This window comes from Podarcis erhardii (genome assembly GCF_964252035.2).
Source record: "Podarcis erhardii genome assembly, chromosome: 14".
NCBI classification, from domain to species: Eukaryota; Metazoa; Chordata; class Lepidosauria; order Squamata; family Lacertidae; genus Podarcis; species Podarcis erhardii.
In genome coordinates this window covers 27,549,043-27,574,130 of record NC_138503.1, presented here as the reverse complement: position 1 = coordinate 27,574,130, position 25,088 = coordinate 27,549,043, and the positions used below count along the sequence as shown (strand labels likewise).

At 44.6% G+C, this 25,088-nt stretch overlaps 1 protein-coding gene across 1 annotated transcript in view; it reads left to right on the top strand.

Moving 5' to 3' along the window:
• Positions 1-25,088, top strand: part of ITGA11 (integrin subunit alpha 11) — a 92,963-nt gene that overhangs the window by 6,519 nt on the left and 61,356 nt on the right. Inside the window, exon 2 of the mRNA XM_081838755.1 lies at positions 6,248-6,359. Coding sequence (XP_081694881.1) covers positions 6,248-6,359 — 112 coding nt within the window. The remainder of the gene's footprint in view (positions 1-6,247; positions 6,360-25,088) is intronic.

Below are 25,088 nucleotides of genomic sequence, written 5' to 3'. Positions count from 1 at the left end.
ATGTGGTTCCTCAGTAGCGGGATAGATCTCCTCTTCTTAAAGGAGTTGCTATAGTGACTTGTTAATAAATACTTAAGTTCCAACCATTACGTAGATGCTAGGAAGGAAACGTTCTCTTTTTCATAAGCATACTTGCTCACTCTGTTAATTCTAGGCACTCCCCACAGAACCGTCCAGAATTTAACAAGGAAAAAAAGAAAAGAAAAAGGGAGCTCTAAAAAAAATGGGAACAGAGAGAGGTGGGCAGAGTAACCCAAAGTTACGCAGTATTTTTAGCTTCACATATGGAAGTGAGTGGGTTGAAATCCTGATGATCGCAAGCCATAAATTTCAAGTCTGAATGGCCTGTTTTGGGTGAATGTACATCCTTAAGATTCCTGTAAATGTGTGATTCGTTCTGGAGAGTGAAACACAGGAAGCTGCCTTATGCTGAGTCAGACCCATTGGTTCATCTAGCCCAGTATTGTCTACACTGACTGGCAGCAGCTCTGGGGTTTCAAGCAGGGAATCTTTCCCAGCCCTACGCAGAGATGCTCATGGGATTGAAGCTGGGACCTTCTGCATTTATGGGAGATGCTTTCTACCACTGGAGGACCAGGCACCCCATTGAGTGCCAAAAGAAGTGGAGATTCTGGCTGGGAAGGTGGCTTCATTGCGGCAGCTTGCCAGGAGAGGGCGCCGGTCTATTCTCGGCTGTATTTGAGTGCCACTACCAGTGCTGCAGGTGGAAGGCAGCAGTGCAGCAGCCATCTTATCAGCAGTCAGGTGACACAAGGGGCCAATAGGATTCCACCTGGCCCTATAAAACCTCAGTCTTAGGGATGGCTCCTTGCCATTTGCTCCTTGCTGCCTGCCCTGAGCTTGATTTGCCTCACCTCCAGGCGCCCAGCCCTTCTGTGACGTATCAACTGGCCACCAGCAATTACTCCTTCTTACAAGGCATTATATCCCACTATTTCCTCCAAGGAGCTCAAGGTGGCATAAGTGGTTCTTCCCCTCCTGAATTGATCTACACAACAACCCTCTGCAGTAGGCTGGGCTGAGAGGCAGCGACTGGCCCAAGGTCATGCAGTGAGCTTCTTCATGGCTGCATGTGGGATTCGAACTCTGGTGTCTCCCAGTTCCTAGTCTGGCATTCTAACTAGGTCACACTGACTCCCTTCGCACCTTTGGCCTTTCCCTTGAAGGTAGGATGATGCCTTGGTTTGTTGGAGCCATCCTCCTGTCATCCAGAGGAATGGAGCAATGGTATGAGCAGGCAGAGGAGGTGTTGCTCCTTCTCACCATCACTTTGGAAGGGAGAGGGAGCGCACCAGAAGGTGTTGTCAGGAGCCCCGCCCCTAAACCCTGGAACAAGCCCTGATTCCTAGTGTGGGTTATAAGTTCTCTCATGGCCAAAGATAAAGCACAGCCATTAGTCATCTGGACAATTCAAAGCCGTCCTCCTTGTCAAACACACACACTCTTTTAAAAGCAAAAGCATTTGTTTCTTTGGCATGAAGAATTTGCACACCGGCGCATTTAATGCTTTTAACAAAAGTTGCTCTGGATGGAGAACAAGAAATTGAGAACCTCCCCAAGGAAGAACCACATGAGTGTTGGATGGCTATACAAAACGTGAACTGGATGGTTTGCAAAAGCAAAAAATCATGGAGGGGGGTAGATCTATCCGTGGCTACTAACCTGAGTGGTTTTGTACTGCCTTCGGAGTTGCAGGCAGTATAACTCTGGAATACTTGCTGCTGGAATTTGCAAGGGCAAAGAGTGCTGTTGCACCCGTGCCCTGTTTTGTGGGCTTCCCATTGGGGCATATTCAATACTTAAAGGAAAGGTTAATCCTAGGTGCTCAGAAGCTGCTTTGTATGGACTGTTGGTCCAATCTAGCTCAGTATTGTCCGCATAGATTGACAGTGGCTCACCAGGGTGTCAGGCAGCGAATCTTTCCCTGAAGATGCTGCTGGAGAGTGGACCTGTGACGTTCTGCATCTCCCATTGAGCTATAGCCCTTCCTCTGGAGGGGGCAGGCAACTGGCCACCTGGAGAGGGTAGGAGGGTCACCTTGCAAGGAAGAGGGTGGTTTCCTTGCCTTATTGCCAGGTATCCCCAGCCAAAATATGCTATGAGGGTTTTCCGAAAGTCCGAGTGAGGAAAAACACCCATCAATCCTCATGTCCAAATGATGGCTGTGAATTCAACTCAAGTTTTATCCCTTCTCTTCTCTGGGCCAAATCCTTTCTGTTTTGACAAAGACCAGACGTTGCCTTGGTCTCTCTTATATTTCCACTATATTATAAGACAGCAATTAGATATGGCAACAAACATTCTTTTGAATCTCCTCATTCATTGCTGGCTGCTTAAAGATCATTCCAGGGGGCGGTGAAGAAGAAGAAAGGGCAATATTTCTGGTTTCTCCTAAATCATACTGTTATATGTCACTCCAATCTCTGAGCGATGAGATAATCCAGGAGTCCCAGACGCTTGCCCATGTTCAGATTCCCTGGAATGTGAAGGTTAGTGGAGACTGTGGTGTCTTTAGGATATACGGGTGGCACTGTGGGTTAAACCACAGAGCCTAGGACTTGCCGATCAGAAGGTCGGTGGTTCGAATCCCCGTGACAGGGTGAGCTCCCGTTGCTCGGTCCCTGCTCCTGCCAACCTAGCAGTTCAAAAGCACATCAAAGTGCAAGTAGATAAATAGGTACCGCTCCGGCGGGAAGGTAAACAGTGTTTCCGTGCGCTGCTCTGGTTCACCAGAAGCAGCTTAGTCATGTTGGCCACATGACCCAGAAGTTGTGCAAGATGAGCGCCGCAACTCCAGAGCCAGTCATGACTGGACCTAATGGTCAGGGGTCCCTTTACCTTTACCTTTACAACCTGAGCATAGGATAGAGAAGCTCAAAGCAACAGATCTTGCTTCTCTTTTTGTCACAGCTTTGGATCCAGCACAAAGCAAGCATGCCTTTCTGTCTCCTGCTTTCAGCTCAGCTCACACACAACTCTCTGACTCTTGTTCTCCTACCTACCAACTAGGTGAGGGGGTGGAAGAAATGCCCACCCTTTAGCCTGGAGGGCACCATCCCTTAGTTGTAGCTCTTGCAACCTAGCTCATTCTTTTGGGATGCTGATGAGGACACTTAAGTGGCCAGCTCAGGGCAAACTTGTCCTACTAGTTCAGCAATAGAATCCTCTATTAAATTCTAACCCACAGTGAGTTCCTGATCTCAACAATTGGAAGGGGTGCAAGGCATCATTCCGACTGACCTCCCCCCCCCTCCAAGCCCCCAACAATACAAAAGCTGGAATGGTGAAGTGGGGAGCACTGTGAGTCGAAGGGCCAGAGCTCAGTGACAGAACATCTGCTTTGCATGCAGATGGTTCCAAGTTCAAATCCCTGATGGCATCTCCGTGGGAAGCTGGGACCTGGGAATGTCCCTTGCCTGAAGCACTGGGGAGCTGCTGCCAATCAGTGTAGAAAGCACTGCGCTTGATGGACCAATTGCCTGAAGCAGAACAATCTAGTACCTTGTGATCCTCGACAACTTCACTCCTGGCCCTTTTAAATTTATCCTAGTGTTTTGAAATGTTTTAACTCGTAATGCCAATAAAGGTATTTGTATTTGTATTTGACCAATTGTCTGACCTGGCATAAGTCATCTTTCTTTACTCCTATGTGAGTCAAGCAGGTCAAACCTCATCAGGGCTTCAGCTCCAAGAAGTTTTGAAGCATGTGTGATGATGATGATGATGATTATGATGATGATGATACTTGACTATTTTAAAGCATTCTTGTAACGATTACTAAACTATGTCTGAGGCACTTTGACTATTCAATAGGAGCACATAACTATTATGGTTGTTAAAAAAAATTGTGCAAGAAACTTGCGCAACCTTAAGGCACAATGACACTGGTCTTTCCCATGGGGTGTGGTGTGGGGAAGTGAAGGCAGCTAGGGGCATTTTCAGCAGAAAAACAACATGAGGGTTAAGAAGACCTTTTCCTCCACCTGCTTTCCACTTTTAGTACCCTCTGAAGCTGCATTTTTGTTAGCAAAAAGAGTTGCCACACAGTGTATATTGTGGAACAGCCTTCTGGGTGCCCTTGATATATTTTGGTTTACAAGTCCTATCAGTCCTAACCAGCACAGCTAGAGGCTGTTTTAATTCTTTTGATTGTGCATTCATGATGATTTGTGCTCATGATTTTATCAGGGGGGGTCATACACTCTCCCATTTTCAATACTGCGTATGCCGCAAATGTTTTGGAGTGAACACGCTGCCACATTTCCATCTGGCTTGTGTTCTGTAGCTTCCTGCTCAAATTCTGTCACTTTTTATAGCACAAGTATTTTGGGTTTGCAATTTTTGTTTTGTTGCACTGTAGTGCAAGAATTCCTCCCCCCCCCCTGCAGATGGTAGTGTGGTAACTTTGGGGAAGCATTGCCAGACAACTAATAAAGCAGAATGGTGTGTGGATGGTCCAGTATAAGCCCATCACTAATGCAAAATCACTGTATCAGTAACATAGAATTAGAGAACTGTAAAGTTGGAAGGGACCAAGTATCATCTAGTCTAACCCCATTAAATACAGAAATAACAACTAAATCCCTGACAGATGCCCACAAACCTCTGCTGGAAACCTTCCAATGAAGGAAAGTCCACCTGCTTTTGAGGTTGTCAATTCCACTGTTGAGCAGCTCTTACAATCAGAAAGCTCTTCCTAAAGTTGAGTCAGAATCTCCTTTCTTGTCAGTTGAGTCCATTGGTTTGGGTACTACTCTCTGGAGCAGTACAAAAAAACAAGCTGGCTCCATCTTCCGTGGGACAGCCCTTTGGGTTTTTGAAGATGGCTATCATATCCCCTCTCAGTCTTGTCTTCTCTGGACTAAACATACCCAACTCCTTCAACCATTCCTCATAAGGCTTGGTTTCCATACCCTTGGTCATCTTGGCCACCTTCCTCGACACCTCCTTTTGCAGAAGATACCTGCAAAATAAAAAGCAAGAAAACCCACCAATCTTCACACAAGCCCTGAGTGAGTCTCATGAGAGACTGAAAGCTTCCAGACTCTCTGTGTCCCCTCACCCACCCCCAATTGCTTATAAAAGGGAATTGTGGAAAGGAGAAAGAGAAAACTGGAGAAGGCAGGGGCTGCCTCTTGAGGAAGGAGAAAAGAACTCTGGGGCAGGGAGTGGTGTGCTGGGTCATCTGTTTTCTTTGTCCATGATAGTTTGATGGGGAGATAGAGGGACCGCAAAAGCGGGAGGAGGAAGGAAAGAGCAGCTGCTTTAAGCTGCAAGGGGTGTGGAATGCAGGGACTTGTGACATCAGGACAGAAGTATTTTAAATCTATATTTATATAAAATAAATCGGATGTAAGCTCTCTATTTTGACACGTTGAAATAGATGCTAGCTGTTGCTGTGTGGATCAAGGAGTGCCAATCGCATGTCAAAAGGCCTCCCTCCTTGCCAGCTCAACATTCTTCCCATTCAGAAACCAAGCACCCTTATCATTCAATAATGTTAATATTGCCTCATCAACATAATAATGGTAAGAGGTAAACACCAGATTTTTGAGATTCTCAGAAGACAATCCAGGCTCTGCTCTGTGCAGGAAAAAAATAATAAATTTTGTTGATGAAATGAGAAAGAACTTTATCTTCTGTCACATGAAAATTCCACCCTGGATTTATAGCAGGAAACTTAGCCCAAAAATATGATCACGGTCCTTCTGTTCCAAACTGCAAGAGTTATTCTTTTATTTATCACCACTGTCCAGAAATACAATATGTGCAGAAGGGGAGAAATGGCAGAAACTCCATTCAGAAGATAAACACAGCCAGGTAGCCCTTGTCTCTTCCCCTACATAATCCTCTTGCTAAGTGGTTTGGCCCAGATAAAGACTTGATTCCTGCTCCAAGTCCAGGCACTGAGAAAGAAAAGCAAGGTCTCTCCAGTTCCTTTGGAACCCGCTTCTGTTTATACTGCATTGCACCCTTAATTGATGTAACTGATGAAACAATGAAACATTTCAGCCTTAATTATTACACTGACATTTTCCAGCATAAAAACTTAACTTCCAGTTTTTAAAAAACAATGAATTTTAAAATTGCAATTCGGGGAGAGGAGTATTAAATTCACACTTGCAGCCTTAAAAAAAATATCATTTTATTTATTTTTTGAATGTAAAACGGGCATTGTGTTCCCTTTGCTGCACAACTTAATTCTGTTCATATTTGTTTGTCTCAGGATTCTGCGATGCCTTCAACATTGACACGAAGAGGCCACGAATTATTCCAGGCTCTAAAGAAGCATATTTTGGCTATACGGTTCAACAGCATGAAATCAATGGGAAGAAATGGTAAATGAATACCACATCGTGCCTAAACGGGATGCTTATGCTGTGATGTTTCTTCCTGTGCTTTTGGCAAGGCATTTGTCTTTTATTATGTCTCTAATGCTGTCCTTAATCAAATGCTGGTAAATTGCATTTCCTTTTTACCTGCTCACACATAACATAAAACCATGGTGAGACCCTCCTTGAAAAACCTCCATGAGCCCCAGCAAAGTGTCAGGATCATGCACCCTCCTAACTCTTTTCCTCCCTTGCAGGTGGGGGAAGGATTTCCAATTTTGCTTTCAAGGAATCTTGGCTTAGTGGTACATGCAACTCAGGTGATATGTTGTACAATAAATGATGGTTAGTTGCTAAGCAAGTGAACTTCAAACTCTAGGTTATGAAGCTGGCTTCCTAATTAACCATAGTTTCTTGTACTCCATGACTCCTGGTTTATATGTAATGTTAAAGCCAGAATTCTTTGAAAGAGAAACAAAACCTTGCAGAAATCTTCCTGCTGGCCATGCAGGAGGGGAAAAGAGACCACATGAGCTTGGCATTTTGCCTGAACCCAGAAAAGTTCGCTCACATAGCAGAAAACCAAGGTGAATATAGGCATTGTATTATTTGTTGTTGTTGTTGTTGTTGTTGTTGTTAATTCAACTTACACACTGCCCTATACCCAGCGGTCTCAGGGTATTTCACTACAAGACCACAACATATAAAATCAAACCCAAAGCAGTAACCCAATAACCCCCCCAAAAGCCATATTCTAAAAGGGTGTTGGATTAAAATGGAAGGCCTGGTTAAAGAGGAATGTTTTTGCCTGGTGCCTAAAGGTGTACAATGAAGGTGCCAGGCAAACTTCCCTGGGGAGAGCATTCCACAGATGGGGAGCCACTGCAGACAAGGCCCGTTTTCATGTTACAACCCTCCAGACCTCTTGAGGAGGAGACACACGAAGGAGGGCCTCAGAAGATGGTCTCACGGGCCGGGTAGGTTCATATAGGAAGAGGCAGTCCTTGAGGTAGGTGTAGTGAACACCTGAAATATCAATGCTAAGTGCTGTTTGTCCAGATGGAATCATGTATGGCTTTAACTAAAGGGAAGAAGCTAGTTCAGTTCATGAACAGCAAAACCTTCCTTTTTAAGGAAGGGTGGAACAGCAGAGGACAAAGGTTCCCATGTTCCTGGTCTGAAGCCTTTAGAGCACAGACTGAACATTGGGAAGCAAAGAGGGGGAAAGATCATTGCATTGGATAGGTCTTTGTGCAGCTGCCTGTTTTGCGACTTTGACCAGTGATGCAGATCTGAGCATCTTTCCAGGCAGCCCTTCAGACTACCAAGGTAGCATTGTGGTCAGTGAGGGCATTGTTTTGCTAGTGAGGATCAGATGTACACAACAGGAGTTCCCCCCAAATGTCTTCAGCATATACTTGCTTTCCCTGCCACTCTTTCCTTCCAGTCTCGTCATGTTTATTAGATGCCTCACCAGTTCTCAGTGAGAAATTCAGTCTGCGTGTGATTAAAAAAGAAAGAAAGAAAAAAGCAAAGGTAACTGTTCTGGCCTATAAGAACATCTACCTTGGGGCAACCCATTTCTTAGGCAAACCAAAATGTCACTAAATAGTGTCTGGCTTTTGAGTTCCACAGAACAATTCATCAGTCTAAGTGGTAAACAATGTGGATGGGTGGAGGAACAATAGGCTGGTGGTATAGCCCTTTGTGTCTGCATCTGGTCAGAGTCTGAAGATGGAGAATGAGAGGCCCAAGTCGAGACTAGGAGCATCAGAAGTTGCCTTGTACCAACTGGGACCCATTGGTCCATTGCCTACACTGACTTACAGCAGCTCTCCAGGGTTTCTTCCCCAGGAAATGCAGAGATTAAAGCTGGGACCTTCTGCATTCAAGACACATGTTCTTCTACTAAGCTATGGCAACAATCTGGCTGAGGGCAGTAGCACTGTCCTCCAACACCTCATTGCCACCCTTCAGCATCTTCCGTCTGAGGAAGATGAAACTAGGACAGGAAACTAGGATTTCAGAAGGAGAGGTCAAAACTGGAAACAGAATTGTTAGAGACCAATACTAAGAATCTGTCTAAAATGTATAATTTGTTGCTGAAATGGAATACACAGGATGAAACGGTTAAATCAGCTATGATCAAATGGGCACAAGACTTAGGTCATGATATTTTGTTCGCTGACTGGGAACAGTTATGGACCACAGGCCTTAAATTTACGGCATGTAGTGCCTTGAAAGAAAACATAATGAAAATGATCTATAGGTGGTACATGACTCCAGTCAAGCTTGCAAAGATATACCATTTGCCCAATAATAAATGCTGGAAATGTAACGAATGTGAAGGAACTTTCTATCATCTTTGGTGGACCTGCCCAAGGGTTAAAGCCTACTGGGAAATGATCTATAATGAAATTAAGAAAATCCTTAAGTGGACATTTGTAAAGAAACCGGAGGCTTTCCTCTTGGGCATGGTCGGCCAATTGGTACCAAAGAAAGATAGGACCTTTTTCATGTATGCAACTACAGCAGCAAGAATTCTCCTGGCAAAGTATTGGAAGATGCAAGAATTACCTACTCTGGAAGAATGGCAGACGAAGGTGACTGAATTTATGGGACTGGCAGAGATGACCGGCAGAATCCGTGATCAGAGGAGAGAGACAGTGGAAGAGGACTGGAAAAAATTTAAAATATATCTTAAGAACTGTTGCAAAATCTCAGACTGATAAAATGTCAAGGGGTAAGAAACAGAGAATTATAGCTGTAAATATTTAAGTCAAGAGAATCTTGAGCGAAATTAAATATAGAAATGGAATGAAGGATTGCTAAAAAATTTTGAAACAAGGGTGCAGTGAAGGGGAGGCATGGGGAAGTCATGTGTTGTTTATGAATGTTTTTATTTGTGTGTTTTTTGTTTATGAAAATTAATAAAAATTATTTAAAAAAAAAAAAAAGAGGAAGATGAAACCTGGTGGCATCACTGAAACCTGGTGGGATAAGTCCCACGACTGGAATGTAATAATGGAGGGATACAATCTATTTCAGAGAAACAGACCAGACAAGAAAGGAGGAGGAGTGGTGTTATATGTCAGGGATGTGTATACCTGTGAAGAGATCCAAGATTTAGAACCTCAAAGCCAAAGTGAGAGCATTTGGGTCAAAATTAAGGGAGAGAAGAATAACAGGGACCTCATTGTGGGAGTTTACTATAGATCCCCAAGCCAAACGGAGGACATAGATGATGCCTTCCTGGAACAGATGGCCAAGCATGCAAAAGGAAGGGAGATATGGGGGACTTCAATTACCCGGATATTTGCTGGATGTCAAACTCAGCCAAGAGCATAAGGTCAAACAGATTCCTCACTGGCCTTGCAGACAACTTCATTGTCCAGAAAGTGGGAGAAGCAACAAGAGGAACAGCCATTTTAGATCTGGTCCTAACCAATGTTGATGACCTGATTAGTGGGGTAGAAGTGGAAGGATCATTAGGCGCGAGTGATCATGCTCTTCTGAAGTTTACTATACAGCGGAAAGGAGCAGCCAAGCATACTAGGACTCAATTTCTTGACTTTAAGAAAGCCGACTTCATAAAACTTAGGGAAGTGCTGGGTGAGATCCCATGGACAGTAATACTAAAAGGAAAGGGAGTTCATGATGGCTGGGAGTTTGTTAAGAGGGAGATAGTAAAAGCACAACTTCAGGCAATACCAATGAGACGGAAACATGGAAGGTGCCTAAAGAAGCCAGGGTGGCTATCTAAAGAACTTTTAACTGAGTTAAGATTAAAAAAGGATGTGTACAAAAAATGGAAAGGGGGGGAAACCACCAAAGAGGAATTCAAACAAATAGCCAGCACGTGTAGACACAAAGTCAGAAAAGCTAAAGCACAGAATGAACTCAGGCTTGCTAGAGAGGTTAAAAGCAACAAAAAAGGCTTTTATGGGTATGTTCGTAGCAAAAGGAAGAACAAAGAAACAGTGGGGTCACTCAGAGGAGAAGATGGTGAAATGCAAACAGGGGATACAGAAAGGGCTGAACTCCTCAATGCCTTCTTTGCCTCAGTCTTCTCCGATAAAGAAAACAATGCCCGACCTGAAGAATTTGGAGCAAATGATTCAGCAGAGGAAACACAGCCCAGAATAACTAAGGAGATAGTACAAGAATACTTGGCTAGTTTAGATGTATTCAAGTCTCCAGGGCCAGATGAACTGCATCCAAGAGTATTAAAAGAACTGGCAGATATGATCTCAGAACCACTGGCACTCATCTTTGAGAATTCCTGGAGAACAGGCGAAGTCCCGGCAGACTGGAGGAGGGCAAATGTTGTCCCTATTTTCAAAAAGGGGAAAAGAGAGGACCCAAATAATTACCGCCCAGTCAGTCTGACATCAATACCAGGGAAGATTCTGGAGCAGATCATTAAGCAAACAGTCTGTGAGCACCTAGAAAGGAATACTGTGATCACCAATAGTCAGCATGGATTTCTGAAAAATAAGTCATGTCAGACTAACCTGATCTTGTTTTTTGACAGAATTACAAGCCTGGTAGATGAAGGGAACGCAGTGGATGTAGTCTACCTTGATTTCAGCAAGGCATTTGACAAGGTGCCCCATGATATTCTTGTAAAGAAGCTGGTAAAATGCGGACTTGACTATGCTACCACTCAGTGGATTTGTAACTGGCTGACTGACCGAACCTAAAGGGTGCTCATCAATGGTTCCTCTTCATCCTGGAGAAGAGTGACTAGTGGGGTGCCACAGGGTTCTGTCTTGGGCCCGGTCTTTTTCAACATCTTTATCAATGACTTGGATGATGGACTCAAGGGCATCCTGATCAAATTTGCAGATGACACCAAACTGGGAGGGGTGGCTAACACCCCAGAGGACAGGATCACACTTCAAAACGACCTTGACAGATTAGAGAACTGGGCCCAAACAAACAAGATGAATTTTAACAGGGAGAAATGTAAAGTATTGCACTTGGGCAAAAAAAATGAGAGGCACAAATACAAGATGGGTGACACCTGGCTTGAGAGCAGTACATGTGAAAAGGATCTAGGAGTCTTGGTTCACCACAAACTTGACATGAGCCAACAGTGTGACAAGGCAGCTAAAAAAGCCAATGCAATTCTGGGCTGCATCAATAGGAGTATAGCATCTAGATCAAGGGAAGTAATAGTGCCACTGTATTCTGCTCTGGTCAGACCTCACCTGGAGTACTGTGTCCAGTTCTGGGCACCACAGTTCAAGAAGGACACTGACAAACTGGAACGTGTCCAGAGGAGGGCAACCAAAATGGTCAAAGGCCTGGAAACGATGCCTTATGAGGAACGGCTAAGGGAGCTGGGCATGTTTAGCCTGGAGAAGAGGAGGTTAAGGGGTGATATGATAGCCATGTTCAAATATATAAAAGGATGTCACATAGAGGAGGGAGAAAGGTTGTTTTCTGCTGCTCCAGAGAAGCGGACACGGAGCAATGGTTCCAAACTACAAGAAAAAAGATTCCACCTAAACATTAGGAAGAACTTCCTGACAGTGAGAGCTGTTCGACAGTGGAATTTGCTGCCAAGGAGTGTGGTGGAGTCTCCTTCTTTGGAGGTCTTTAAGCAGAGGCTTGACGACCATATGTCAGGAGTTCTCTGATGGTGTTTCCTGCTTGGCAGGGGGTTGGACTCGATGGCCCTTGTGGTCTCTTCCAACTCTATGATTCTATGATTCTATGATTCTAGGCCTCTGCCTCACTTTGCCTAATGGTAGGACCGGCCCTGTTCAAATAAGGTTTCGTTAGGGGCCTTGGAGGTTACTGGTTGCACCAAGGCATATTGGGAAGAAGGAACATATAATGGAAGATCCCCCATCTCCTTGTGTGTGTTCCATGGCAGCTGAACATGTGAATGGATTCCCATTAACAAACCTTCTCTTTGAAGTGGTGTGAAAGTTTTATCTGTGATGTTAGATCTGTGGAGACATTGCCATCTTTGTGTAATGGGTGTGTGTGTGAGAGAGAGCAAACTCCGAAAGCTCCTTCCCTTCTCCTCAAATGCCTAAAATGAACCCCATGCAATAAAATAAGGAGCTAAGGATTCTTGTTTTTACCCCAAAAGCAAAAAAAAAAAAGAGGAAGAAGCCATTGTAAACCCACCATGACTCACAAAGTATGAATCACTAAACAAACAAGCCATCTATACTACAAAACCAACAGACGTATGTTTCGCTACCAAAGGATCCAGTATCCCAGCGATTGCGGTGCCACTGTCAGCCAGCTCTGCTAGATGTGAAATTGGCAGGAGGCAGACGCAGTGGAAAAGAGAGCAAAGCCACAGCGTGATGTTAAGAGGGAAACCAGATGACCATCCCTGAAAGGCAGCCTGCAAAGATTCCAGAATTCCAGTGAGAGGGAAAGCAAAGGCACCATCACACAGCTGAATGGCAAACGGAGAAATTCTGGGCTGTGGAGGGAAGATGGTTATAATAACAGCTCTTACAAATCCTGGCATCCGACCAAGTATTTAAAGAGGAATTTAAGCTCACTGAGCATCTCGGATTCTTTCTTTGGTGTCTTTCCCCCCAAAGATACTTTTTTAAGAAATTCCCTCAGATAACTTATGTGTGTCATATAAATAAAAATCTGCTGTCTTGGTTGTATAAGATGTGGAATCCATGAGAAATTCCAAACTGGTTCTGTAAATGCCATGAGCCTGAAGTTTGGGCCTCCTTTGGGTGTAAGCGTTGGCGGCCAGCAAGCTGAGACGGTGTTACTCACCTGGCTTCCCAATACAGAATACACCAAGTAGGGAAGGGACAAGGTGGCCGTGAGGCAGAGCCCATATCACAGGGACCTCCCACTACTTTGCCTCCCCACAGCCCAGGATGCTTTGCCACCAGCCATCACTGCCTCTTCCTCCTCCTCCTCTTCTGATGCTGCCACCATGGCCTGAAGCGACTGGAGACAGCCCAGGGTAGTTCCAGTGCTGAATGAGTCTGGAGAGATGAGCAGGCGGCAGTGCAGGGGGAGGGGAATGGCCCTCATCCCCACCAAAGTTGTCCTTCAGAACATCTGCAAGGGCTCTTGTACTGGTGGGTGGGTGAGTTCCGCACAACAGAGCATCTCAGTGCGGCAGTTGTGCTGGTAGAAATTCAAAATGCGACAGATTAAGCCATCTGTCGCTCAACAAAGTTACCAGCAGCCTCTTGTGCAACAACATTCTGTCAGCAGAACAAATGGCTCCCCCCCCCCAAACGGAATTCACCGGAACTCAGTTCCAGCACTTGTCAGGTGGGTGCCATGGTCATTATAAAAGAATAAGGGAGGTGTTCATGATGAGTTCTGGCACCTCTTTTTCTAGAAAAATAGCACTGGGAACAAGTATACAAGTGACTTTAACTTAGCACTCTGTTGGATGGCTTTGGGGTGGGGTGCCCTCTTGCTTGTTCCACCTCCCTCAGAAATTCAGGATAGTGATGACCTAGGAGAGGGCCTTCTCTGTGGCAGCCCCTTAGTTGTGGAATTCCTCCCTGACAGAGGTGTGTCTTGCTTCTTCACTTTTCAGCTTTTGGTGAAGGCTGAAGACACACCTCTCTCTCCTCTGGTTTTTGATGCCTGAGATCTGTGCTTTCAGGGCCCACCATATTCCTGTGACTGTAATCTGCTTTAACTCTTTTTCAGTTCTGAATTTCAAATTGTTGCAATCCACCCTGGGACTTGTTGGTGAAGGGCAGGTGATACTGCTTATACTACTACAACTACATTAGTAATGCAACCCCTGGAGGGCACCAGATTGAGGAAGGCTGATTTAGAGGGATTTTGAGAGCGGAAGAGAGGTGGCTGGTCTCTTTCTATTGTGTCTGTGCATGTATAAAAGATCTGAGCAGGGCTTTCGGGGGCAGACAGCCAAGAGTTACACATTTGGAGGAGGGGGGTTCAAATATAACCAAGGTAGTGGAAAGTCTAAAAAGGAGGAATCCAGATTCCCAAATTCCAAGGGAGGGGGTGGGAGACGTAATTTGCACTGCTCCAAAATCCAGCCAGCACATTAGATCATCTTCTCTCTTCATTGTCTTTCCAGATCGGCAATTTGAGTTCATTCCTTCCTCATTAAGTGACCTTGGCTCTCCCCCACCCTTCAAAATAAGCCTCCTTTTTCTTTCAAAATGAGCCCAGTCACAGTCTGTTGGTATTGAACCAGGTTGCATTGGACAACGCCACTTGCTTTTTCTGTTGTTTTCATGTTGTAGCTACTGAAGTGGTCTGAGACATTTTTGATAGCTGTGCTGTCCTTTGAAACTTGCGTATGGAATGCAGACCCCCACATACGTGCTGGTAATGTAAGCGGCTCCCTTGGCAAGGGTCAATGCAGGGGATTCTGACACAGGCCTGGATGGGTTGGAGTTGCCACTGGCATACGGCACAGAGATAAGAAATCCAGAGTGATAATCCACTTGTATGGAGGTGGAACTTGGTGGCCCCTTATGATGTCCCTCTCTCCTTACGTGGGCAGAAGAGAGAGTTGCTCATATTTTAAAAAATGGAGAAATCCAGGACTTTAGCATGGCTGTGAGCCGGCAGCAGCCTGTTGTGTCCTGCCCCTGACCATAGGAAGCTGCCTTATACTGCATCAGACCCAGAGGTCCATCTAAACCTCGATTAACATTGTTAGCAACCCCAAAGTGCAGTAACAGGGCATTACATCATACCTTATACAAAACCAACAAACAGTAACTATTAAGAAATAGAAATGGTGACACACCAATAAAATCAAGACATCCCTATTTTCTGAGCTGGCGTGGATGGTGAATGATGAGCATCTAAGCCTGAAGCATAGGAAATAAAATCCCATCACATAACATAAAAGCAGCCTGGATCCACCATTCCCCTGGAAACACATAGTTCATGTGTATTTTTTTCTCTGCAATAGCCAAAGTCCATAAGTTCTTATACCACAAAGACAGATGTGGTTTTCCAAGGTTTTCCATCGCTGGGCTACTGAAATCCTAGTTGCATCTCACTCACATCCATGTCCCAAGCTCTGCAGAGCGACAAGCTTTCATGCTGTCCATCCACATATTCAGTAATGACAGTTGTGGGGAAGCCCGAACAAATGATTTAAATATTTCAGATATTTCTTTATATACTTGGGACCAGAATAATGAAACCCAAAGCCATTTCCACTGAAGATGTAAATGTAAAGGTAAAGGGACCCCTGACCATTAGGTCCAGTCTTGACAGACTCTGGGGTTGCGGCACTCATCTCGCTTTATTGGCCGAGGGAGCCGGCATACAGCTTCCGGGTCATGTGGCCAGCATGACTAAGCTACTTCTGGTGAACCACTTTACGGAGGTGTGGAATGGCGGCTGTCCCTATGTGATATGATTTTTGGAGAGTGTAAAACCCACACAGAGGATGTTTGCTTTCAACCCGCTTGTGAAGTTTATCAGAGATCGCAAAGAAAGGAATATACGATAACAACAAGAAGATGAAGAAAGTAATAAAGAGACTATCTGGATAGAACTGTCTAATTAAAGCAGCAATAAAAGTGATGCTTGGACCCCCGTTCGGAGCTTGAAGTATGGGTACCCCCAACAAAATTTAAAAATTTGGCTGTATAATTTGGAACTAATGTGATTTGGAAATAATGTGATTTGATTGGCCTGTTAATAAAAATTATATTTTTTTAAAAAAAAGAGAGAACCAGAGCAGCGTACAGAAACACCATTTACCTTCCCGCTGGATCGATACCTATTTATCTACTTGCACTTTGACGTGCTTTTGAATTGCTAGGTGGGCAGGAGCAGGGACTGAGCAATGGGAGCTCACCCCGTCGCAGGGATTCGAACCGCCGACCTTCTGATCAGCAAGTCCTAGGCTCTGTGGTTTAACCCACAGCGCCACCCGCGTCCCAACTGAAGATGTGTTCATTCATAATTCCATTTTATCCAAATTCTGTATTAATTTGAGGTATGTTCAGGTGATATAATAGCCATCTTCAGATCTCTGAAACACTGTCCCATGAAAGATGGAGACAGCTAATTTTCTGCTGCTCTGGAGGGTAGGACCTGAACCAATGGATTCATGTTACAAGAAAGGAAATTCTGACTAAACATCAGGAAGCACTTTCTGACAGTAAGAGCCATTCAACAGTGGAACGGACTCTCTCAGAAGGTGGCGGACTCGCCTTGATTGGAGGTTTTAAAACAGGGTTGGATAGTCACCTGTCAGGGAATCTTTAGCTGTGATTCCTGCATTGTAGGGAGTTGGACTAGATGACTCTTGGAGTCCCTTCCAACTCTACAATTCTATGATTCTGTGATGCCATATAAACAGAAATAACATGGCAGATTTATTCAGACAGCTTTTTTGTCCTCATTCTTGGGGTTTCCTAGTGTTGCAAGGCAGAAGACCTACTGAAGATCTTTTGGGGGAAGGAGTGGGGCTGAGAAGTTGAAACTCACTCAGCCTACGATGGAAGCAGGTCTCCTACCTACCCAAGCATCCATCTGGGTTACGAGGGTGGCTCTTGGTGGATCACTGGCCCAAAACCATTGGACTGAGTTCTAAAGATCAGGCCTTCAGCTCTCATAGGGTTCATCTCATTTCCTTTCTCCCACCCCAACCTTTCTTTTCTCTGACAGTTCCATTAAACTTGGATTTCCTCTTCCCCCGATGATCTTGCTCGCCTGCAGCTCCAGGAAAAGGAAGAGTCTGCCTGGCTTCCTCTCCTCTCCTTGAGCCTCTGCTGCACATGTGTGTTTCCAAATGCTGACGTGACCATTTTCTAATTCTGAAAGATCATCTTTTAAAAATAAAAAAGTCCAACCTAATTGCATACTTTAGCCTCGGATATTTTGCAACAGCCCATTTTTCATCCTGAAAAGAAATGGCATCTCCTCATGAGAGCAAAGCGGGCGGTGAATATGAAACTCACCCTGAACCCTGGAGGGTGAAATGAGTTTTTATGTTCCCTGATTTGATTACTGTTGCTGAAGTATGTGACAGCTGTCCAAGTCATGAGAGGCCTGCCCCCTTCCCCAAATGTGAAGGTTTTTGTTGTTGTTGTTTTTAAGAGAAAAGGTGAATAAGAGGAAACATTTATGTATCTTTATACAGTGGTACCTCGGGTTAAGAACTTACTTTCTTCTGGAGGTCCGTTCTTAACCTGAAACTGTTCTTAACCTGAGGTACCACTTTAGCTAATGGGGCCTCCCGCTGCCGCCGCACAATTTCTGTTCTCATCCTGAGGTAAAGTTCTTAACCCAAGGTATTATTTCTAGGTTAGCGGAGTCTGTAACCTGAAGCGTTTGTAACCTGAGGTACCACTGTACAGCACACAGATGAATTGTGGAACTTGTTCCCACAGGACACAGTACCCTCCAACATTTCTCAGATGAAAATAGGACTGCCCTATTCCACAACAACAATTTTATTATTTATACCCTGCCCATCTGACTTGGTTGCCCTGGTCACTGTGGGTGGCTTCCAATAGATATAAACACATTAAAAAAAAAAACTTTCCTATACAGGGCTGTCTTCAGTATACAGTGGTACCTTGTTTTGAGTCCAGGATCAGTTCTGGAGCCGCAGATACTTGACAAAAGGGACTCTTGACAAAGCGCTGCTCTGCACATGCGCACGGAGTGGTTTGCGCTTTTGCACATGCGTGAGCTGCAAACCCAGAACCATTCCGGTACTTCCAGGTTTGCTGCGGACGCTCACCGAAATGGACGCTCGACGGGGCGGACGTTCACGGAGGTATTACTGTATAGTTACTTATCTCCTTGGCTTGAGGGTCACACAACTTCATACCCTCCAACATTTCTCTAATGAAAACAGGGACGTCCTGAGGAAAGACAGGACATTCTGGGATCAAATCAGAAACCAGAACAGCTTCTGTAAATCCGGGACTGTCCCTGGAAAATAGGGACACTTGGAGGGTCTGCAGTAATGGCCAACAACTTGGATGGCTTTAAAAGACGATGAGACACGTTCCTGGAGGAGAAGGCTATCAATAGTTGCTAGCCAGGATGGCTGTGCCCTTCCCCCACAGTTTGAGGCAGTAATGTCTCTGTAGTTGCTGGAAACTACAGGAGGGGAGAGGGCTCTGAGTCTTGTGCTCATGCTTGCTGGTTTCCCACAGGCATTTAGTTGGTCCCTGTGATAACAGGATGGATGATTAGATGGACCACTGAGCTGATCCAACAGGCTCTTCTTATGTTCTACAAAGGCAACACAGAGACTGAGGGAGCAGGAAGCAGGATGGGAATGGGTACCCCGACCTTGGACTGGTTGTAAGTAAGGAGGCAGGCAGGTGGGGGCTGGTTGAGAACAGAGGGAGGCTGGTGGAGCTGTGCCCCACGCTCCTGAAAGGACCAGCCCTTGCTGCCTAGCATTCTTCAGTGTGTGCATTACATCTCTCGGTCTCTTGTCTCTCTAATCCTTAAAATGGCACAGAGCGGCTTCATGGCTGAGCAGGAATCTCAAAGAGGCCCAATCCAGCCTGAGAGCCGCAGGGCTCCCAGGCCTGTGTTGTTGGTTACCTCATGAGCTCGGAGGAGCTGGTGGCAAACCCTCCTATACTTTGGGTAATCACAGGAGCAGACATGACGTCCTCTGTCTTACTGTAATGTGAAAAAAAGGGAAAGGGACTCTGGGGAAGCCGCATCAAATCTGCTCTGAAGATTTACAGCAATAATTGTGTTGATCTGGAAAAGGAGTTAGTCATTTCCCCAGCTTTCTTGGCTGTCAGTCTTTGGTGGTCTGGCTTGCAACTGGATGCACCAGTTTGGGGTTTGCGACAGGGAGCGGGAGAAGGAGAAGGAGGGTAGGTAGGATGGACTATTATTCTTATTGGGTTGCATCCAATGTTAGGGCTACTCAGAGTAGACCCATTGAAGTTACTGGACACAACTAATTTCGGTGGGTCTACTCTCTACATAGGACTTAATTGGATACAGCCCTTTATTATCTTAATGTTATTGTTATTTAATTTTGTTGTTGCAACTTTTACACACACACACAAAAACATATCTGTGCAAAGAGAACGAGAAAATGGACCTATAAACAAAATAAAAAAGATAGGGTTAGCTATATGAATTGCACCGCCGCCCACCCCCACCCCCACCCCCCAGTCTTGGTAGATGTTCAGGAGTGCAAAAATGAGTGGCGATTTTAGCCTCATTTCTTGTTCAACACAGAATCGCATGGTCAAGGGCTTCTTGAACTACAGATGGGGGAAGGTGCTGGCCACATGACCTGGAAGCTGTCTGCGGACAAACGCCGGCTCCCTCAGCCAATAAAGCGAGATGAGCACCACAACCCCAGTGTCGGTCATGACTGGACCTAATGGTCTGGGGTCCCTTTACCTTTACTATGCCTCCATGTGGAAGAATCTGTGTTGCACATCAGAGACGGTTTACAGAGGGGGAGCAGGCTGTATTAGCCTTTTGCATCAAAAGGAGCAAAGAGTCTTATGGCACCTTAACAACAAGCAAATTAATAATGATGATGGTTGTAAATTCCTTTTATTTATTTTTTAAAAAATTGATTTTAATGCTATAACCCACCCAGGGACCTTAGGGTGGAAGGCTGATAATAATAATAATTTATAACAATTATTTAATTAATGAAGAATGAATGAATGAATGAATGAATTGCAACATTAGCTTTCATGAAACACCGGCCACTTCATCATGCATTCAGCGTAATCCAGAGTTGCAGGGTCCCACATGGATGGGAGGGGGAGTTGTAAAAAAAAAAAGAAAAGTGAGGTAAGAGAAAAATGAAATGCAGGAAAATTCAGGGGGTGATGTTTCCATACTTTAAAAGCAGCCATTCCCAAGGCTATGAAAGGGACAGAATAGGATCCCGCTTTTCAAAAGGATATGAAAATCTTTGTGAATCACCCTGCTGCCCTCCCAGCCCAGTTCAGCTCAGGACTTAATATTCTACATAGGAAGGAACTCTAGAAATAACAAAGCATTGCCAGAACTGAACTGTTGTTCCTGAATTTGTTTCAAATTGCGGGAGCCAAAGAGATTTTCGACAGAATGCTCTCGCACATATTTTTCCCCACTCTGGAAATTCTGGATCGCCAAAGAAATTGGTTTTGTCTCCTGCTTGGATTGTGGTTTGTTGTCATTTCAGTGCTCACTGCAAACTACAGGTCCCATTGTATTCTCTCATGAAAGCAAAGGAGGATTCTTTGGCTTCCATAGGCCTTCCTTCTGTAGTAAACACAACTGATATTTCCCATCGCATATGGACTTAATCACAGAATTATAGAATTGTAGCATTGAGGGGTACCTCCAAGGGTCATCTAGTCCAACCCCTGCAAAGCAGGAATCTTGGCTAGATCACACATGACAGATCTCTGCTATTTTTTTTAAAAAATGATTTTATCATAAATATATTGATTTTATCAAAAACATATGGACACACTAAGACAGGGCTCGGCAAGGTTTTACCTGCCTGGGCTGGTAAAGTCCCACAGAGATCTCTCCATTGGCCAGATTGCGTGTGTGATTTCCAGTGTCTGGGCATGCGCAGACGCAATTTCCGGCATCTGGGAATGCACACATGCGATTTCCGGCACTGCGGAAGTGAGTCTATGTGCCGTGCCAGTTTAGCACAGCGCATGGGGACTCGCCAAGCAGGTGGCTCAGTTTGGGGGGGCTCATGGGCTGGTTAAATTGCCCCCATGGGTCGCTTGCGGCCCATGGGCCACAGGTTGACGACCCCTGCACTAAGACATAACCATACAAACAATAACAACTATACATGGAGCATATTCAGTATATAAAAAAAATACAGAGATGCAGTTACATGTGGTTAAGTTTTTAAGATGAGTCTCTATAGCCCAGCCACATTGAGGAGTGAATGATGGGAGGAGTACTTATATGACTCTCCCTCTTTATATATTCAAAATATGGAGGCCTCTGTTTAAAAGCCTCCAATGAAGGAGAGTCCACCACCTTCTGAAATTGTCCATTCCACTATAGTTCACTCCACTACTAAACAGTCAGCTTCACATTGATACCAGGAAAAGTCCTAAAACAGATAATTAAACTGTTGGTCTATGAGCACTTAGAAAAAGAAGATGTGATTATTAAGACCCAGCATGGGTTTCCCAAAAGCAAGTCAGGCCAGACAAATCTCATTTCTTTATTGGTTTAGAGTTACAAGTTTGGTGGATCAGGGGAATGCTGTAAATGTAGAGTATCTTGATTTCAGTAAGGCTTTGGACAAAGTTGCCCATGATATTCTTGTGGGAAGCTCGTAAAAAGTGGGATATACAAGATAACTGTTAGGTAGATTTGGAGCTTGTTGACTGACGAAACCCAGAGTGTGCTCACTAATGGTTCCTCATTATCCTGGGGGAAAATGACAAGTGGGGTGCCGCAGGGTTCTGTCCTGTGCTTGCTGTTGTTCAAAACCTTTATAAATGGCTTGGACAAAAGAAGAATGCTCATCAAATTTGCACTTGACACAAAATTGAGAGGGGTAACTAATGCCACAGAAGACAAAATTAGGATTCAATCTGACCAAGGCGGTCTTTTGATGTAGCATAGAAATGCATAAGTTGGTGTGTTTTGTTTTGTTTTGTTTTGTTTTGTTTTGTTTTGTTTTGTTTTGTTTTGTTTTGTTTTGTTTTGTTTTGCTGCTGCATCGCACTATTGATTCATCAACCATTCTATGCAGTATTTTTGGTTCTGAAACACTGATATCATAATGCAACTCATGATTGCCTCCAATGGGTGTTTTTTGTTGGGTTTAGCAAAACAGCCCTTATCAATATATCACAACCCCAATGTAGCTGGCACATGGGGCTCTTTAACTGTAGCAGCATTCCCCCAACTCTCAGCTCTCCAGATGTTTTGAACTACAACTCCCATCAACCCCTGCCAGCCTGTCTTGAAGAACCCATTTTATAGATCAGCTCCCACCCTCTCAAAGCAGTATGGAGAGATGATTCAAAGAAGCTTCCATATGCCAAGCAGTGAATTAAGAGATGCACTCCTCAGAAGATGCTATGTAATTAGAATTATCCCTTCCAAGCCCAAAGCCACAGTCACTGAGAACATCTGTTTAGATTACAGTTGTGTCAGATTTGGATGAGAGGGCTTGATTTAAAACAGGAAGAAAACACTCATTATGACTTGGGAAAAGAAAGTAAAGTCACCTCATTGCTTGTTAAAGATTAAAGAGAATATTTTTGTGGGGATTATCCCACTGGGGAAACATATTTTTTTTTTAACCTAAGGAAAGGTATGAGCTGCTAGAAGGCAACCAGCTGGAGCCACTTGGTAGAGCATCTGCTTTTCAAACAGACAGTCCCAGGTTCAATGCCCGATTTCACCAAGTAGGGGCCAGAAATGTCCCCTGTCAGAAACCTCAAAGAGCTGCTGCCAGTCAGTGTAGACAATACTGAACTAGATGGACCCAACGGTCTGAATCGGTATAAGGCAGTTTCCTGTGTTCCTGAGTTGCCAACAAAATGAGAAGAAAGGTCTTCTGGGAAATGGCATTGTATTTTGCACATCCTTTGCGGAAATACCTGTTGCATTCTCGATGTAAACAATTCAGTTAAAAAAGGAGATGCTTAAACAGAGGTGAGGAGACCTTTGACCCTTCAGATGTTGCTAGACTACAACTCCCATCATCCCTGCCCATGCTGCCTGCAGGGGCTGATGGGAGTTCGAGCATGCAACATACGGAGACCAACAAGTTAGCAAACCCTGCTGCAGTCTACCAGCTGGAGGGCCACAGATTCTTAGAGCATGGAGTTGTAGTAACCAGGTGATACCAGCCCTTTTTGCCCTGGATGGGGCAGAAGGTGGACCCAAATTGTAGTCTTCATGCCAGAGATGGGGTGGACAAATCCACCAATTCTGGTTTCTCTTGGTTTCTCTGTTTTCCAGTCTTAAGTCCAGTTTTTCACATTTCCACATCAGTTTGCAAATTACTGTTGTCTTTGTCCATGGAGTTTTCTTGGCAGGGATACTGGAGTGGCTTGCAGCTTCCTACTCCAAATGGATCACGTTTGGTCAAAACTCTCCATTATGCCTGTCCATCTTGGGTGGCCCTGCACGGCATAGCTCATAGCTTCTCTGAGTTATTCAAGCCCCTTCACCACAGCAAGGCAGTGATCCATGAAGGAGTGGTGCTAGAGGAGACTCTTGAGAGTCCCATGGACTGCAAGAAGATCAAACCTATCCATTCTTAAAGAAATCAGCCCTGACTGCTCACTGGAAGGACAGATCCTGAAGCTGAGGCTCCAATACTTTGGCCACCTCATGAGAAGAGGAGACTCCCTGGAAAAGACCCTGATGTTGGGAAAGATTGAGGGCACAAGGAGAAGGGGACGACAGAGGACGAGATGCTTGGACAGTGTTCTTGAAGCTACCAGCATGAGTTTGACCAAACTGTGGGAGGCAGTGGAAGACAGAAGTGCCTGGCGTGCTCTGGTCCATGGGGTCACGAAGAGTCGGACACGACTAAACAATTGCAAATTACTGTTTTTAAAAAACCCTCTTGAAAATTCATCAGCACTGTACTGCAAAATTCTCCAAATGCAATTCTCTCTAAAATATGCTTTTTTGTATGGCATTTTCACCAATATATGCACTTTTGTGCACATTTTACCATGCTGTATGTATTTTGGTACACATTAATTGGCTGGAGAACTATACTGCAAAATGTAGAGAAGCGCAAATTTCAAAGGACGGCTGTGTTTCAGTTTGCGTCCTGTATCAGAAAGTGTGAATTAGGTTGATTTGCATTTACATGTGAACTGAATCAGATTTCTTCCCCATCGCTAATATGCTTGCCTGCACCTGCTCATTCTTTCTTAGAAATGAAATGCTGGTTTCCCCCATTCTGAAATGGAAATAGCTGGGTCCTCATCCATCAATCCTGGCTTCTTTTCCCTATCGATATGAGCCTAGACATTGCCAGGGCCTGAACAAGGAAAGACTAATTCATTTTCCACATGGCCTCGGTCTGGTTTCACAGGTGTTAGTTAGCACAGCTCAGACGTTGTTTGCTGACTTTGTGGTCATGGGGCGGCTTGCATAGCTACTCTTCCAAGCTTGTTTTCTCACAAGGCCTGTGGCTCTTTTCATCTTGCAAAACCCCAAAACCTCTTTCCCAAACCACAAACAGTTCCTTCACTAATAAGGCTGTAAAAAGTGGCAGGGAGGACCATGTTTCTGCGCCCACCGACTTGGGAGCAATTGAAATCAGTAGGGCTCGATTCCAAGTAAACAGGCATAAGCTTGGGCTCAATGCTCAGAGAGGGCCTGAGCTTGGAACTGGAGTGGAAAAACCCTAAACAATGGAAAAGCAAACTACTTTGAGCTTGTAAGGGAAGGGAAAGTGGGAATTAAAAACGAAAGGTGGTTACAAAGGAGAGCCACAATTATGACCTGTATGGTACATAGAATCATAGAATTGTAGAGTTGGAAGGGACCCGGGGGTCACATTTTGCATCTTTAGTTGCGATTCCTGCATTGCAGAGGGTGGATTAGATGACTCTCTGGGTTCCTTCCAACTATTGAATTCTGTGATTCATTTTCTGTACACACACAAAAAGAATACCTTGCCAACAAAGGTCTGTATAGTTAAAGCTATGGTTTTCCCGGTAGTGATGTATGGAAGTGAGAGCTGGACCATAAAGAAGGCTGATTGCCAAAGAATTGATGCTTTTGAATTCTGGTGCTGGAGGAGACTCTTGAGAGTCA